The following is a 17,917-nucleotide window of genomic DNA, read 5'->3' as shown; positions in this document are numbered from 1 at the left end:
CTGACGGCACCCCAGGCCTCCTCTCCCCACATCAGCACCTAATTTTACTAACACTCTTGTGGCTGAATGAGCACAAATCTCCCAAAAGAGTGGAGTTTAATATAACAGAAAATGGAGACTCAACGTGGAATGGGATGCCAAATCGAAAAGCCCATATAAATCTTATGTTCAGGTGTCCGCAAACTTTTGTCCATATAGTGAAGACCAAATCGCAAGATCAGCCATACACAGTTTTGTAAAGCAAGAATGGTCTCAGAATGTTGATAGAAATCTGGTCAGATGCATTTGCTTCTTGTCCAAATCACACAGGTTCTTCCTTCTAATCCACACTAGAGCTGATGAACACCATGTGTACAAGAGTTCACACTGCATACACACTGTAAATATTTGGATTTTGTTAAGTCATACACACATTCGTTGTGGCTCATCTTTCAGTATCACCATGCAGTGTGTCTAAACAAGCTGCATTTTCTTTAAAAGCATTTTACAAACAGAGTTGAAGATGTTTTGCTCAGTTTTTAACCTCGTGTAGCATTTATAGATAGACAGATCATTACTCAGTTCACAGTGGCAAGCACTGCTTGTAAGTGAATAGCCCATTTCATCTTAAAGAAGATCAAGAATGCTATATTTGTTCTTCCCTCCTTTTAATGAGGGGAAAGAGGATTACAGGTAAAAATAAACACCCAAGTCTTATGAAAGCCTCTGCTCTGAGATACAGAGTTGCATGCTGAGCAGCTACAAGGCTGAAGTTCAAATAAAAGGAAACAAAAAATCTGAAAATAATTCTTAAGCAAATTTACAGACCTACCAACTAAATTTAGATCCTATTGAATACCAAACATGTTCCTCCTAAAATTTATTGTTTCCTCATCAAAATCTGCCATGGGTGGGGACATGTTTTGAATAAATGGCTATATTTAGAATAAGCCAAATTTGAAACCCAGTAGGATAACATTTTTGTTAAGCTTTACCATCATGTTGAGAAACTTCTCAGATGATTTGCTTAATATGAAGGCTGAGTTTTTGTAAATGAGACGAGTCCCACTTAAGTCAGTGATGGACCTGAACTGAGCCCAAAAGAGCAGAAATATGGGAAAAGACTGGCATCATTTACTACCCAGAAACAGATCATTACATACCCAAATCAGAAACCATGGATGAACAAGGAGGTGCGCCTCCTGCTGAAGGTCAGGTGATGCTCAGGCCTACAGCACATCCAGAGCTAACCTGAAGAGGGGCATCAAAGAGGCCAAGCACTGCTACAAGCTAAAGATAGAGGAGCATTTTTCCAACTCTGACCCTCGACGCATGTGGCAAGGCATCCAGGCCATCAGTGATTACAAATCCTCCCACACCAACCCCGCTGCCACTGATGTCCTCTTTCTGAATGAGTTTAATTACTTTTATGCTTGCTTTGAGAGAGACAACAAAGAAATTGCCACAAAGCTCAAACTCTCGGCTGATCACTCTCCAATCAAACTCTCCTCCACAGATGTCTGCAATGCACTGAGCCGGATCAGTGCTCACAAAGCCGCTGGACCAGACAACATCCCTGGTCGCGTATTCAGGGCATGTGCTGAGCAGCTCACTGGGGTCTTTACTGACATCTTCAACCTGTCTCTTGCCCAAGCAGCTGTTCCCACTTGCTTTAAACGTACCTCCATTGTGCCAGTGCCAAAACACTCCAACCCAACGTGCCTGAACGACTACCGCCCTGTAGCACTGACACCCATTGTCATGAAGTGCTTTGAGCGGCTGGTCCTGGCACACCTGAAGGACTCTCTGCCAACCACATTAGACTCCCACCAGTTTGCCTACTGAAGCAATAGAAGCACAGAAGATGCATTTTCCATGGCACTGCACTCTGTGCTCACACACTTGGACAATAAGAACACCTATGCATGTTTGCTGTTTGTTGACTTCAGCTCAGCATTCAATACCATCATTCCATCCAAGTAAATAGCCAAACTTCTAGATCTGGGCATTAACACCTCCACCTGCAACTGGGTCATGGACTTTCTGACCAAAAGACCCCAGCAGGTTTGATCTGGCTCCATCTGCTCCAACACCATCACACTCAACACTGGTGTACCACAGGGCTGTGTGCTGAGCCCCTTCCTCTACTCCCTCTTCAACTCCCACTGCAGGCCTGTGAATGGATCTAACTCCATCATCAAGTTTGCAGATGACACTACCGTGATTGGTCTCATCACCAACAATGATGAGACTGCCTACAGGGAGGAGATCCAGCACCAAGCCACATGGTGCAACAACAACAACCTGCTCCTTAACACCTCCAAGACCAAGGAGCTTATTGTGGACTTAAGAAAGGAGGCAGGAGGCACACATGACACCACCCACATCAACGGGATGGCTGTTGAGCGTGTCTCCAGTTTCCAGTTCCTGGGGATCCACATCTCGGCAGACCTGTCCTGGAACATCAACACCTCCAGCCTGGTCAAGAAGGCTCACCAGTGCCTCTTTTTCCTGAGGACACTTAAAAAAAAATCAGCTCTCCTCGGATATCCTGGTGAACTTCTACCGCTGCGCGGTAGAAAGCATCCTGACCAGCTGTGGCACAGTCTGGTATGGGAGCTGCTCTGTTGCAGAGCGTAAGGCACTGCAGCGGCTGGTAAAAACTGCCCAGCGCATCACAGGGACTCCACTCCCAGCCATGGAGGACATCCAAAAGAAACGCTGTCTGCGTCGAGCTCGCAGCATTCTTAAGGACTCCTCTCATCCCGCCTATAGACTGTTTACTCTTCTGCCCTCCGGCAGGCGTTACAGGTGCCTCCGGACCAGGACCAGCAGACTAAAAAACAGCTTTTTTTCCTAGAGCTGTCTCTTTAGTGAACTCTGACACTCACTGATACACGACCACATTTCCCCCCACACCTCACACTCCGTCACTTTGCTAATGGACTGTCTGAACAAAAATTTATGCTCACCAAGACACTGATCATTTCTCACCTCACACTTTGTTATTGCATGGACTGTTTACACAAACCTTTGCTCATTTGCACACTGCTCTTTTTTGTATTGCTGCTCACCATAAACTTATCACCATTGTATATATACCCGTTCTCTGTTTATAGTTATAGCAATATTATGTTCACCGCTTACATCCTTCTGTAAATCTCTGTGTATAGTAATAGGCATCTGTATATCATGTTCCCAATACATATATATACACTCATCTGTATATTATTATTCATAGTACATATATATTCATATTCATCTGTAATTATATTCATAGTACATATATATATATATATATATATTAATCTGTATATTATGTTTTCAGTACATATATATTCATCTGTATACTACATTTATAGTACATATATATCTTTAAATTACTGTTTATAATCTATATTTCATTTTATTTAACTATGTAAATTCATGTAAAAACTGTATATTCTGCACTTGCTGTTATTGCACTCTGGTTAGACCCAAACTGCATTTCGTTGCCTTGTACTTGTACATGTGTAATGACAATAAAGTTGACTCTAATCTAATCTAATCTAATTTAGAGGAAAACCTTCTTCTGAATGATAGGCATTAAACACATTACTGAATCATTCTTAGAATAATGATGAAATGGCCTGCAACAATAGAAAATTAATCAACAATGGGGTGACAGTTTAGATTCTTTTCCAATAGCAGAAAATTCTGAAGGATTGCATTTCTCTTGAACCACAGCAGTTTGCCAACAGTTTTCTTTTATTAATAAACAGGATCTCAAACGCTCACCTTTTAAAGTAACCTTTGACTTTGCAGAACATTTGTGAGACATTGTAGTTCCTTTTATAACCTATAGCAGCTACAAGCACTCGTTCTCATGCCTGCATCTCTTTTCTTCCATTAATTTATAGTACCAAACACACAACCAGAAAACATCCAGTGGGGGGGAAAAGTTTTTCTTTGTGAAATAACACTATTTATATGTGAATAATACATGGAGTGTCTAGCAAAGAAATGCGTGTAAAAAGTTGCCTGTTCTATTGTTTGAGCCATGCTGTTGAGACAAATTTAACATCTGACTCATCAAATTCAGGATCTAAACAGCACTGTATTATAAACACATTTATCCCATTCCTGAGCCTTTATCACATTGAATCTTGCATTTCCTTTATTAAATATTTCACAACCTTACCTACACTGAATGATTACAAAATGTTACCTGTTTTCAAATATGGACATTTATCAATATACAGAGTCCTTTGCACGGGCAAACCAAAAACAAAACACAAAGAGTTGATTCTTTAAAGCAGTCCTTAAGAAAGAAAGAAAGAAAGAAAGAAAGAAAGAAAGAAAACGTGTTTCCAGGTAAGTCGGAACGAACAGAGTTATTTTTGCTGAAAGGCAGAAGCATTACTTAATTGTTTGTGCCCGTTAAATGATGCACATCACATGTCCATTTACAATACAGGTGGGAAAATATATATATATATATATATGTATATAAATGTACTGTATGCAGTGTGTGTGTGTATATATATATATTTATATGATTATATTCTACTGCCACATGAAAAACAAACATTTCTCATAAGTATAAAAAAATAAATTAAAAGTTTTCACAAACACTATTAACAGATGTTGGTTTCAGTATACAGTTCTGTTATTCACAAATAGAGGTTCATAGTCCCAAGCAAAAGGAACATGCCCATAAACAAATATAAAAAAAACTAAAGATGAAAAGCAAAGCAAAGCCCGAATTTTGACTGAATGCATACAAGGAGGAAGCTAAAAAAGAGATTTAAAAGAATTTTAAGCACTGACAGGCAACCGAATGCTGTTAAAGCATGGGTGTGGCAGTGCACTCACACACACGTTGGTCTTGCAGTAGAGGAAATATTATATAGTGCTTGAATCTACTGATGTACCACACCTTGTACTCAAAGGCAAGATCTGGAAATCTACACTGCTGAAAAGAAGGGACTGGCAGAAGGGACAGGCATTTCACAATGGCGTATGGGTTGTCCTTCAGCTTAAGCACAGAGTGAGTATTAGCTAAGGGAACTCTCTCTTCAAACACCCAAAGTTTTTTCTTACACTTTGAGAAGGTTTTAAAATGAATTTTTTTTTTTTTTATATTTATTCCTTTTGGTTTTAAAATAGACAATATTTATATAGATTTTGTTTAAATCCTCCCTCACCACATACCTTTGATGTATTCTCACTCAACCATATACCCCAGCCCATATAAATTCCTGTGAATACTGAGACATGGTGTCAAGGTGCCCCATGCTGGCTTAGTATCAGAGCTGCAGGGTTTAAATTCACTGACAGAATGGTGAGGCAGTAGGGTCAAAGCCTTTGAAAACGTCCTTTAAGGAGGCGTTATCCTGTTCAGCAGTGTCTGGCTGTGCTGGGCTGTTGCCACCAAACGGACTGCTGGTGCCACTGGGCTTGCTGGCTTGCTTCACCATGCTAAAAAGAGAAGAAACCGGAAGGTTGTGAACTCCTGCTGGTGGTTCTGTAGCTCCGGCAGTGCCCTGAGGATTCTGAGAGGAACCTCCTGTTGTGGGAGCTCCTCCTCCAACTCCTGCGTTGGGTGAGGGTGAAGGTTTAGGCCGAGGTCGGTTATAGCTGTTATAGCGGTCAGTGGTTTGCTCATTGCTGCTTTTCTCTGGTTCGGGTTGGTCTAGGGCTGATTTTCGGACAAACAACGGCTCTTTGGACTTTGGCTTTGCTGTAGAAGCCACGCTTTCACTGGCTTTTGACTCAGTTGTTGTAGTGGTGACCTCTAAATTCTCTGGTTTGTCTGAACTTTGTGTGCGTGGGTCATACAGACTGATGCTACTGAGGACACTGCTGCCAGAACCTGCAGTACCCCCTGTACCACCTCGCCCTGCTCCACCCACTGAGAACAATCGTGGGTCATAGGGTGCAATAGTGTGCGTGGGTGAGGATGAAGCAGGAGGTCCAGGAGATGATGTTTGTGAGGCTGCAGGTTCTGTGGGCTGCTTGAGAGCGGATTTCTGGGGTTGAAGCCGAGGGTCTGTGACTTTGCGTGCCATCCGAGGGTCCACTGGTTTTTCAACCGGGATGGATGCAGGAGGAACCACAGATGAAGAGGTTTGTGAGGGACTAGAAGAAGAAGCATTAACAGTCTTAAGTATACGAGAAAGCAGCTCAAAGTCTGGTAAGGAAGAGGACGAAGATTGGCTGGGCGGTTCAGCAGAGGGAGCTGGAGCAGGCAAAGTTGTAGTAACAGCTGTATGGAGCTGTTGCTGGGCACGAGAGAGCCGCCGATCTATAGATGAAACGGGAGGGATACCTGGGGGGAGTGGAAGAAAGTCCTGCTTGGGGATGGGAATGGGAATTAAGTCTTCAGGACTCCAAAGCACAGCCTTAGCAAAAGAAGGTTTATTCAACACAAGATCTTTCTTGATATGGCTGAACTGCTGGAGCTGTGAGCGAGGGTCACGCAAAGCCATGCCCATTAAGGGATCCAAGGGTATAGGGACAGGCTTGTCCCTCAGCATTCTCTCTCCCTCCTCTTCCTCAGCAGCAGCAGCAGATGTAAGGGGTGGTGGTTTATACACTAGAGCGGGCTCGGGTTTGGGTGCAGCAGCCTGACGTGCAAGTCGTGGGTCGGTGGGAGCAGAGGAGGATGGAGGTGATGAGAGATTAGTTTCTGGAACCTGGGAAGAGTCTGCATTACGTGATAAGCGAGGATCTCGGGCCAGCCTGGGGTCAGCTGGTCTGCTGGGCACTGGAGCAGCCTTCTGTATTCGAGGGTCGCTGGGGGCACTTTCCGTTTTTGTGGAACCTTGGGCTTGGCTTTGCTGCCGTAAGGTTTTCAAGATTGATGTGACGCTGCCACCACCGTCTTCGTCTTCACTAGAATACCAATTTGCTGAATCTCCTTAAAAATAAGGCAATAGCATGTATAAAGATTTATGTTGAATTTTAGTGTGCAAATTGCTAGATGAACACTAGCATTTATACAGAGCCTGATAAAAGTCCTAACATTAAGAATTCCAAAGGCGACCAACACTGCCATCTAGTGAGAGAACAATTCAAATCTGTAAATGAAGCTGATGAAATGGTTAAAAAACAGAGGATGTTTATAGTCTTCAGAGGCCTTGAACAGGGTCAGGAAAAAAAAACCTGTGTCCTTGAAATATTTCCTGTCCAGAACTGGCCCCTCCAGCGTTAAAAAAAACAGCACATATGTTTACATATAGGGAAACTGATTGATATTAGCTGGTTCATAAAACTGGTTCTACATAAATTTTATATATATATATATATATATATATATATATATATATATATATATATATATATAAATGGGATTAACAGAACTTTAAAAGTTGTGTTATTAAGACTTGTGTTATTAAGACAAATGGAAATGGAACTTTTACATCTACTATGAACAGATCTAAAGGTACTACAGCTATATTTCAGCTGAGCATAGAATTTGGTCACATACTTCCAACTTGTGAAGTGGAACTCTTCTGTGCTTGTCTACCTATGTTGCTTAAATAATACTGTGTGTCAGAAAAATATGAAGTGGTACCTTCATTGTCTCGCTCAGGTCCTCCTTCAGCTAGCCTCCGGGCCCTCTCCTCTTCTTCCTGCTGCTTTTGAATCCTCATAAATAGCACACGCTGTGCTGGAGGCAAAAAGTCTGGCACCATTATTCCAGTCTGATTAGATGAGCCTCCATTGGATGGGCCTTCCATATTGACAGAATTTTGAATGCCTGAGCACTGCTCACTAAAGTTTCCACCAGAGCCAGGCATGTAACCATCATCTATATTAAGAAAAAAAGTCTGATTTACTGCAAAATTCCCACAATCTCAACACAATCTCATTTTTCACAGTTAGAAATTTATTGTTCTATTTGGACTTTAGCTCACCCTCTCCACCTTCTTTTCCTATGCTTTGCTGCTGCTGGTAGAAATTGTCATAAAAATTGCGAGCAGAACCACCACCAGGGGGCATCATTGCCTGGGTTGGAGGCCCTTCTCCTGGGCCAAAATTCTGCATCATTCCTGGGGGACCTTGGTTCATGTTAGGAGGTCCTATGTTTGGTGGCAGGTCATGAGGCCCATTTGGTGGCAAATGACCAGGTGGGGGTCCGCTGGGGAAATGAGGTGGAGGTCCACCTGGAGGACATGTAGGTGGGCCTTGTGTTCCTGCCGCACCTGTAGCAGCAGTGCCAGGATTTGGACCTCTGAAAACAGATACATACATTGATGAGCATTTTCTGAAGTCATCAGGGATTTGTAATAAAAATGTTTAAAGTTCATGAGAAAAAAAAATAAAAGAAAGAAAGAAAAGGGTTCAAACCTGACACCCAATTTTTGTGCTAGTTGTCCAGTGGGTTTTACAACAATCTCAAACAAGGATGGTATCTTCTTTCCTGAGTTACCCCCACATGGAGGTGGTGGACCAACAGCTGGTGGGGATGGACCATGGGTTGGTGAACCCTGGAAAGGTCCTCCTTCGGGGCACGGGGGAGGTGGTCCTTCAATCCCTGATACCGGTGCAGTGCCTGGACATGAGGAACCATTAGAAGGTATGCTGCCATGCTGTGGACCTGGTGCCCCAAACTCCATAGGAGTTGAGGAATCTGTTGGGCCAGGCCTTGGGGGTGTTGGTAGAAGTCCCACACCAGGTGGGGGTTTGGGGAGGGGATTGATGCCTTGTTTTTTCAGCTCCTCTACTTCCTTCTCATCTTCAGCACCGGCTTCAGCATCCTCAGCCAACATCTGTAATAACATTTAACCTTACAGATTGAGAAAGGTTTCTTGTGAGAACAAGTACATACCTGATTTTCTATTAACAACAGACATGCTCACTTTATCTAGCAGTTCTTGTGTGTCTTCTGATAGAGGCTCATGAGAGAACATGCAGTCATCTCCATTTACGCAGTTGCCTGTGGTGTGGAACAGCTTGCAGGGGAAGTCACGTGCTGCTGAGTTAAGGAACAATCTGCAATAGCCTAAGCATCATACTCTAAATCATTGTAAATCACTAACATCAGAGTTGATTAGTTTCTAACCAACTGCCACATTTACAATCGTCAGTTCACCTATAAAAGTCTGTAAAGGATATCGTGCATGTAAGGACAATTTTCAGCCCGAGCGCAGAATCCAGTGATATAGAACTTGCAGAGCTCTTTCTTCTTGGGCAGTTCAATGTCATGACTGAAATTGCAATGTTCTCCCTGTAAATCAATAAGCACAGAAGTAACTTTAAAAATTGAAAAAAATCATATTTTGGTAACATGTTCAAATGTGTACATTCATAATTATGAAATCTCTCAATAACCTAAATATCACAGATTACTAAGAGTTCTTACCCAGGTACAACGACCTTCAATGTAGTACTTGCAAATGGCCTTGCCCTTCTTGTCCTGCCCATGCTTCTCCTGCTCATGCTTCCTCAGGCCACCGGATCCATCCTACAAAAAAAGATTAATTAAAACTTAATTTTACTCTCAGCTGTGTGCAGCTATTATAAAGCGTGGATTGCAGAGGACCAAGTTCCAATTGTTATCACATCCAAATTTACTAATCAGCTAGAGCCTACCTTGTGTACAAATCATCTGCCAATTTAAACAGCAAGACACAGCACTGACTATGGATTACATCAGAGTATTTATTCATGACTAAAAAAAAAAACAACAACAACAAAAAAAAACTTGCCAGACTTCTTGTGAATTTCAATTACCATAGAGTGTAAGAAGTGTACAAAGACTTTTTGGTAAAACTGTGCTATGTGAAAGCAAAACTGGGCACTGTGCTGATTTTATTTCTTACCCCCATGTCCATCTCTCCAATGTTGTCATCATCATGGCCTTGGTCTCCTCCACGACCCCTTCCTCGATTTCTTCCCCGGCCGCGGTTCATGCCTCTGCCCCCTTTCCCTCGTCCTCGACCTCGGCAACCTTGGTAGCCTAAAAATTAAAACATTCTGCCTAACCTACAATTATTTAACATTTGACAGGGTTATGTACGGTTTCGAACTCACCACGCCCTCTGTCTTTGGATTTGCGGTAATGGTTCAATTCTTTTGAGTAATCATCATAATCTTCTTCGACCATGTCATAGTCATCCTCACCATACTGTATAATGCAAATTACAAAAAAAAAATCTGTCAACTCGAGCACAATTACTTTATCAAAAAAACAAATAATTGAAAAACAGGAACTAACCTCCATCTCATCTCCATACATGCCATCCCCGTCATCATTCTCGCCACCCATTTTACCTCGTCCTCTTCCTCTCATTCCGCCTCTTCCCCCACGGCCCCTCATCCCTCCTCTACCTCGACCTCTCTGGTTTTTCATCCGGCCTTTAAGACCTGCACACGTTATTAAAAAAATGACATCAAAATGACAAAGTACTGATACTTTTTGATCTGTAAAAGAGATATGTCTGATTTCTGCCAATAGGAGCATTGGATTTTACCTCTGCCACGTTGGTTGCCTGGTCCACCTCCTTCTTTGGCCTTGCGGTACTGGTTAAGCTCCTTGGCGAAGTCATCATAGTCATCATCAACTATGTCCTCTTCCTCCTCACCCTCATAGGTTTCATCCTCATATTCATCATAGCCACCATACCCCTGTTTGTCCATTTTCATGTAGCTGCCTTTTTTCGGCATTGGTCCTCCATGTCCTGAAGGAGGTGCAGGACCATAGCCTCCATGAGACTGGAAATGAATAAGACCCTTAATGTTAGTCTAATGATTTAAATGTATACTACACAAATTGTATGCTGGAATTGTAGGTGTTTAATTACTGAAAGACCTCAAATTAAAATTAATAAAAAAAATACTACACTCACTGAGGGTGGATACTGGGGGCTATATTCCCGATATTTCCTCTTCTCACTAGGACTGTAGTCAGATTCATCACTGAAGTCTGAGTGGTCATCACTGGATGATGCATGGCGCTAAACCAACAAATCAATTGTGTCAGAATCTTAAACATCTTTAAAAAATAAAATTATTTATTTCTTGCGCACACACACACACCTTGTGTTTTGATCTGCGCCTTTTTCTGGCTCTCCGTTTTTCCTTCTCCCTCTCTCTGTCTCTATCTCTCTCTTTCTTTCTTTTCTTCTTCCGACGGTGGGCTTTCTCGTCATCTGACTCGCTTCCATGCTTCTCCTTCCCACTCTTGGGCTTCTCTTCTGGCTCTTGACCCTCAGTGCTGGGCATTTCCACATCACCTCCATCATCCTCCAGCTCCCCCTCTTCCAGCTCTTCATCTTCTCGTCTGCAAAGTTCAAATATCAGAGCTAATTAATAAAATGTCCCTTAAATATAAACACCTATAAATTTAATAGAAACTATTTAAAGATTGTAAACACAATAAGAATGTTTTATAAAAAAATATTTTGTAAAAAATAAATAAATAAATAAAAAAGAAACCATGGGTTGGTGTTAAAACAAAAAAGAAGAGAAAATACTTTCTAACTAAAATACTAACTGGATATCAGATGACAGGTTCTTAACACTGGTTGTAGCACAGATTCGCCCTAAATGAGGATTAGAGTCTACCGAGATTAATGAACTACACAATCTATTCACAGCTAGCACCAGATCAGGACTAGGTACTGAACAAAGAAAGTGCTCTATTTATACAATGTCTATCTACTGACTTACTGGAAATGAGATGCAGCAACCTAATAAAGGATATTCTGAACAATTTTACTTACAATGTGACAAATACATCTAGTGACAAGGGCTTTAGTATTCACGTCATCGTAATTTGAGGCTTGAAAGTTTTACATAGTGTAAATCAGGCTCCTGACACTTTCTTAAACTTGAACTGGGAGACACCTGCTTAATGTCAACTACATACTGTATATGTCTGGGTTTACCAAATAAGTGTAACAGATCTTTTGGATAATTGCAAAACATAGACTATAAAGTGGACTCATTGCACTGTGTCCACTAGCCTCCTACTATAATAGTGAGGGCTTGGTGCTCAGCTGCCAGGTCATGAGCTGACCTCCAATTTCAGCCATATGATTCTCATCTTTCATAACTGCATGTAAAAGGAAATACTATAAACTCTGCTTAATTGTTACCTTTCCAAAGTTATGTTGGAGGTGGCAAATTGAATAGGATTCCATTCCGGCTGGTCATTTTAACAATGTAATGCAACATACAAATTTCATCATATTCTTAACACAAGTAATACGAGGACATCTGAGCTTATTTGGCCATGCACTGAGTGACAAGACAGCTGAAAAATCAGGTCACCCTCTAGCAAAAGCTATAAACATCCCATCCGGCACACTGTGAGCCATTTCTTCATATCAAATGTGGATATAAACGTTATATTACAGCCAACCTAAAAGAATCAACATTGAAACCACTTAAGGCAAATAAAACTACTGGGTTGTGACACGGTCCACCTAAAAGCAAAAGTACTGAAAATGTATAGTTTTTGGACTCTGCATAGGTAGAAAGGGGCTGGTCAAGTCTGCATGAGGTGTTCCTCACTGGATTTGGGAAAGAGTGACATTAGTAAAACTTGTGTTTCGGTTCACATTTAGGATATTGAATGCTTTTGGGACTTTGGGTTGAAACAAAAAATAAATAAAATAAAAAAGTATTGATGATGATGCATTAGTTTTCAGAATGGGGGGGGTGAAGTCCTTTGTTTAATAAATATCCTTTGGTTTTCTGGTTTAATTATCACTGTCTGGGTTGATATTAATATGCAAGGACTTGTTTATTAATCCTTAGAACACGCTTGTCCACATTTTTTTTTTTTTTTTTTGGGGGGGGGGCAATTTTTTAAAACCCTATATACAAATAAAACCCTCAATACATGTTTAATCTATGACTGGCCGCCTACAGTAAACTGTTAAAAAAATTATTTATGCTTTCTATGCGTACTTAAATGTGTCTTTTATATACAACCTTCCTGTTCTTGAATTAAAAATAGGGAAGTGTAAAGAATAGTGCGCAACACCTAGCTTAATCCACCAAGTGCGGCTAGTAAGCTAGCGACTCGAGGCGCTTATTGATTATAAATAGTTACATTTATATTGAATGCTTGTTTTATATAAAATATAACAACGCATAACACGGGATTTCAACGCGGGTCTTATCTGGAACGAGCTCATTAGAAGCTATTTAAAGACGTGAGTTAAGTTCGCTAGCCTAGCGCGCTAGCTCATGTGAGCACTAAAAAACGCAGCAACTTGCATTCGCTTCCTTTAAGGCCTAGTTAGAAGATGCTAACCCGTGTTAACATACATGGCAGCTAACGTCCTAGCTAATTGTTTCAGCGACCGTATTTGGATGTTTTTATGATCGCCGAGCAGTACACACAGGCTGCGATTCAAAATGATACGCTATATTTATATATACATATATCCTTACTGACAGCTAATAAGAGATTATAAAGTGTTTAAGCTCGCCCGTGTTGAGTTTGATCCTTTTTCCCTTTACTTTGAGGAAGACTGTAATACATGATCGATGTTCTTTGTTTTATGGCCATTTTGGTCCTTCCGTGATGAAAAAAGAGCGTCGAAAAAAAAAGATTTGTCGGGATTTGTAAATACGTTTCAGAATATGTCCGTGATTCGGATATATGACCTTCCAGATTTGCGGCGTGTTAACGTTTTCAAGATGGCGTTTCGTTACCTCTGTGCTCGTTCCCAGAAAAAAAAGGCGACTTTAATCCCTTTGAAAGAAAAAAAAAAGCAGAATACCCATGCTTTTTGTACTTAAAAAGCAAAGGATAAATAAATAGTTGGAGAGAAATATGATATTACTCGACCTTTCGTCAGTGAGAAGGCTGTTGTGTTCGTGGTTGGCTGGTGGGGAGTTTGGATGGACAGTCATGCTTTCCACAGCCATTTCCTCTAACGGACTAGAGTTCAGTGCAAAAAAATCGACTCAGGATTCAACTGGCTTATGCGTTACTTGACTTTGATCTACTTGTTGATTGGTTTTAGGAAGAGTTTCAGTTCATAGCAGTTAAATTCCCATTTACAGTTTCAAAGAGAAACATGCTGAAACGTTCCTGAAGGTCTCTCCGTCCTTACAGTTGCGAGGTGAAATGAAACTCAGTCACTCAAAATGGCGTCGGTTCTTCTCCGACGCGGAGGGGGCGGGACCTAACGAAGATGACGTTCTCACGACAACTGCCGACTTTTCCTACGCGGTGACGGTCGAGGGGCGGAGTCTCTCCGCATCCTGTAGCATTTCCAATGCCGTATAAGAATATGTTAGAGTTTATAAATGGATTTACATCAATATAACGCTAAAATAAATGACATTATTGTGACTGATGAGTGGGGTTTCACATCAGAAATAGATGTGTGTGTGTGTGAGTGAGTGTGAGAGAGTGTGTAAGAGATCAGAGTCATGTTAAACTGAAAAGTCATTCAGTACAATCAGCAGACCAAGCACAAGTTCATAAATACAGCTTCATCTCAATTAGAATGTCGTGGAAAAGTTCAGAAATTCAACTCAATTTTTGTATTAAATAAATTCGGTGCACACAGACTGAAGTAGTAGTTTAAGTCTTTGTTTTTTTTTAATTGTGATGATTTTGGCTTACATTTAACAAAAACCCACCAATCTCCAAAAATTAGAATATGGTGACGTGCCAATCAGCTAATCAACTCAAAACACCTGCAATGTTTTCCTAAGCCTTCAAAATGGTCTTTCAGTTTGGTGCATTAGGCTACACAATCATGGGAAAGACAGCTGTCCCGAAGACAATCATTGACAACCCTCACAAGGAGAGTAAGCCACAAACATTCATTGCCAAATAAGCTGGTTGTTCACAGAGTGCTGAATCCAAGAGTGTTAACAGAAAGTTGAGTGGATGGAAAAAGTGTGGAAGAAAAGATGCACAATGAACCGAGAGAACTGCAGCCTTGAGAGAATTTGGGAGAAAACAATTAATGGACTAAGGCTGGGGTTAAGGCATCAAGAGCGACCACACACACACACAAGTGCCAGGGAATTTGGCTACAGTTGTCGTACTCCTCTTTTTAAGCCACTTCTGAACCACAGACAACGTCAGAGGCGTTTTACCTGTGCTAAAGAGAAGAACTGGATTGTTGCCCAGTGGTCAAAAGTCCTCTTTTCAGATGAGAGCAAGTTTTTCTTTTTTTCTTTTTTTTTTTTTTTATTTGGAAAAAGGTTCTAGAGTTTGGAGTAAGGGTGAAGAAGCTTATAGCCCAAGTTGCTTGAAGTATAGTGTTAAGTTTCCACAGTCTGTGATGATTTGGGGTGCAATGTCCTCTGCTGGTGTTGGTCCACTGTGTTTTTTAAAAACCAAAGTCACTGCACCAGTTTACCAAGAAACCACTTCATGCTTCCTTCTGCTGACCAGCTTTTTAAAGATGCTGATTTCATTTTCCAGCAGGAATTGGCACCTGCTGAAAAATGAAAAACAAGAGACCATAAAATGCAGATGAGCTGAAGGCCACTGTCAAAGAAACCTAGGCTTCCATACCACCCCAGCAGTGCCACAGACTGATCACTTACCTCTCATTCTGAGAGAAGGAGGTACCAGTCGAGCAGTGCTGGAGGATCTCAGACAGTGTGGTGCAGTGCGGGATGTGATGAGGTCACTGAGGTAAGATGGTGCTGGTCCATTTTTGGCCTTGTAGGCAAGCATCAGTGTTTTGAATCTGATACTTGCAGCTACTGGAAGCCGGTGAAGGGAGCGCAGCAGTGGGGTGGTGTGGGAAAACTTGGGCTGATTGAACACAAGTCGTGCAGCTGCGTTTTGGATCATTTGCAGTGGACGAAGCGTTCAGGGGAAGACCTGCCAGCAGAGAGTTGCAGTAGTCCAGTCTTGAAATGACAAGAGACTGAACAAGCACCTGGGCAGCCTGTATGGACAGAAATTGTCGAATCCTTCGGATGTTATAGAGAAGAAATCGACAAGAACGAGCAACATTAGCGACATGTGGGGAAAAAAGACAGTTCATTGTCCATAGTTACCCCAAGGTTACGAGCAGTGGCTGAAGGGGAGAGCAGAGAGTCATGAAGTGTTATTTGGAGATCTTGACCTGGAGATGAATCACCTGGGATGATCAGCAGTTCTGTTTTGCTGGGGTTGAGTTTAGCATATATATGTGTGTGTGTATGTATGTGTGTGTGTGTATGTATATATATATATATATATATATATATATATATATATATATATATATATATATATATATATATATATATATATATATATATATATACAGTGGGTACGGAAAGTATTCAGACCGCCTTAAATTTTTCACTCTTTGTTATATTGCAGCCATTTGCTAAAATCATTTAGGTTCATTCTTCTTCCTCATGAATGTACACACAGCTCCCCATACTGTCAGAAAAACACAGAATTGTTGACATTGTTGCAGATTTATTAAAAAAGAAAAACTGAAATATCACATGGTCCTAAGTATTCAGACCTTTTGCTGTGACACACGACATATTTAACTCAGGTGCTTTCCATTTCTTCTGATCATCTTTGGGATGGTTCTACACCTTCATTTGAGTCCAGCTGTGTTTGATTATACTGATTGGACTTGATTAGGAAAGCCACACACCTGTCTATATAAGACCTTCCAGATCACAATGCATGTCAGAGCAAATGAGAATCATGAGGTCAAAGGAACTGCCTGAAGAGCTCAGAGACAGAATTGTGGCAAGGCACAGATCTGGCCAAGGTTACAAAAAGATTTCTGCTGCACTTAAGGTTCCTAAGAGCACAGTGGCCTCCATAATCCTTGAATGGAAGACGTTTGGGACGACCAGAACCCTTCCTAGAGCTGGCCGTCCGGCCAAACTGAGCTATGAGGGAGAAGAGCCTTGGTGAGAGAGGTAAAGAAGAACCCAAAGATCACTGTGGCTGAGCTACAGAGATGCAGTCAGGAGATGGGGAAAAAGTTGTAGAAAGTCAACCATCACTGCAGCCCTCCACCAGTCGGGGCTTTATGGCAGAGTGGCCCGACGGAAGCCTCTCCTCAGTGTAAGACACATGAAAGCCCGCATGGAGTTTGCTAAAAAACACCTGAAGGACTCCAAGATGGTGAGCAATAAGATTCTCTGGTCTGATGAGACCAAAATAGAACTTTTTGGCCTTAATTCTAAGCGGTATGTGTGGAGAAAACCAGGCACTGCTCATCACCTGTCCAATACAGTCCCAACAGTGAAGCATGGTGGTGGCAGCATCATGCTGTGGGGGTGTTTTTCAGCTGCAGGGACAGGACGACTGGTTGCAATCGAGGGAAAGATGAATGCGGCCAAGTACAGGGATATCCTGGACAAAAACCTTCTCCAGAGTGCTCTGGACCTCAGACTGGGCCGAAGGTTTACCTTCCAACAAGACAATGACCCTAAGCACACAGCTAAAATAACGAAGGAGTGGCTTCACAACAACTCCGTGACTGTTCTTGAATGGCCCAGCCAGAGCCCTGACTTAAACCCAATTGAGCATCTCTGGAGAGACCTAAAAATGGCTGTCCACCAACGTTTACCATCCAACCTGACAGAACTGGAGAGGATCAGCAAGGAGGAATGGCAGAGGATCCCCAAATCCAGGTGTGAAAGACTTGTTGCATCTTTCCCAAAAAGACTCCTGGCTGTATTAGATCAAAAGGGGGCTTCTACTAAATACTGAGCAAAGGGTCTAAATACTTAGGACCATGTGATATTTCAGTTTTTCTTTTTTAATAAATCTGCAACAATGTCAACAATTCTGTGTTTTTCTGTCAGTATGGGGTGCTATGTGTACATTCATGAGGAAGAAGAATGAACCTAAATGATTTTAGCAAATGGCTGCAATATAACAGAGTGAAAAATTTAAGGGGGTCTGAATACTTTCCGTACCCACTGTGTGTGTGTATATATATATACACACACACACACTCAAATTTTTTTTACTTGCAACTGTCTGATCAGTAGTCCA

General features: G+C 41.6%; 1 protein-coding gene across 1 annotated transcript; it reads right to left on the bottom strand.

Annotated features, from left to right (window-relative positions):
• Window positions 1–3,708: 3,708 nt before the first annotated feature.
• On the bottom strand, window positions 3,709–14,062 carry zc3h4 (zinc finger CCCH-type containing 4). The gene is made up of 14 exons (XM_083549284.1): window positions 13,772–14,062; window positions 11,005–11,248; window positions 10,815–10,922; window positions 10,440–10,680; window positions 10,184–10,332; window positions 10,000–10,093; window positions 9,789–9,925; window positions 9,329–9,430; window positions 9,082–9,193; window positions 8,826–8,938; window positions 8,314–8,735; window positions 7,881–8,197; window positions 7,538–7,774; window positions 3,709–6,880 (listed from the first exon to the last, which is right to left on the bottom strand). The coding sequence occupies exons 1-14, from the start codon at window positions 13,849–13,851 to the stop codon at window positions 5,289–5,291; spliced, it is 3,948 nt and encodes a 1,315-aa protein (XP_083405410.1). The 5' UTR covers window positions 13,852–14,062; the 3' UTR covers window positions 3,709–5,288.
• Window positions 14,063–17,917: the final 3,855 nt, after the last annotated feature.

The sequence above is a fragment of the Silurus aristotelis genome (assembly GCF_946808225.1).
Source record: "Silurus aristotelis genome assembly, chromosome: 8".
Lineage (NCBI taxonomy): Eukaryota > Metazoa > Chordata > Actinopteri > Siluriformes > Siluridae > Silurus > Silurus aristotelis.
Note: the sequence above shows the minus strand (reverse complement) of the source record. Positions and strands in the feature narration are given on the sequence as shown.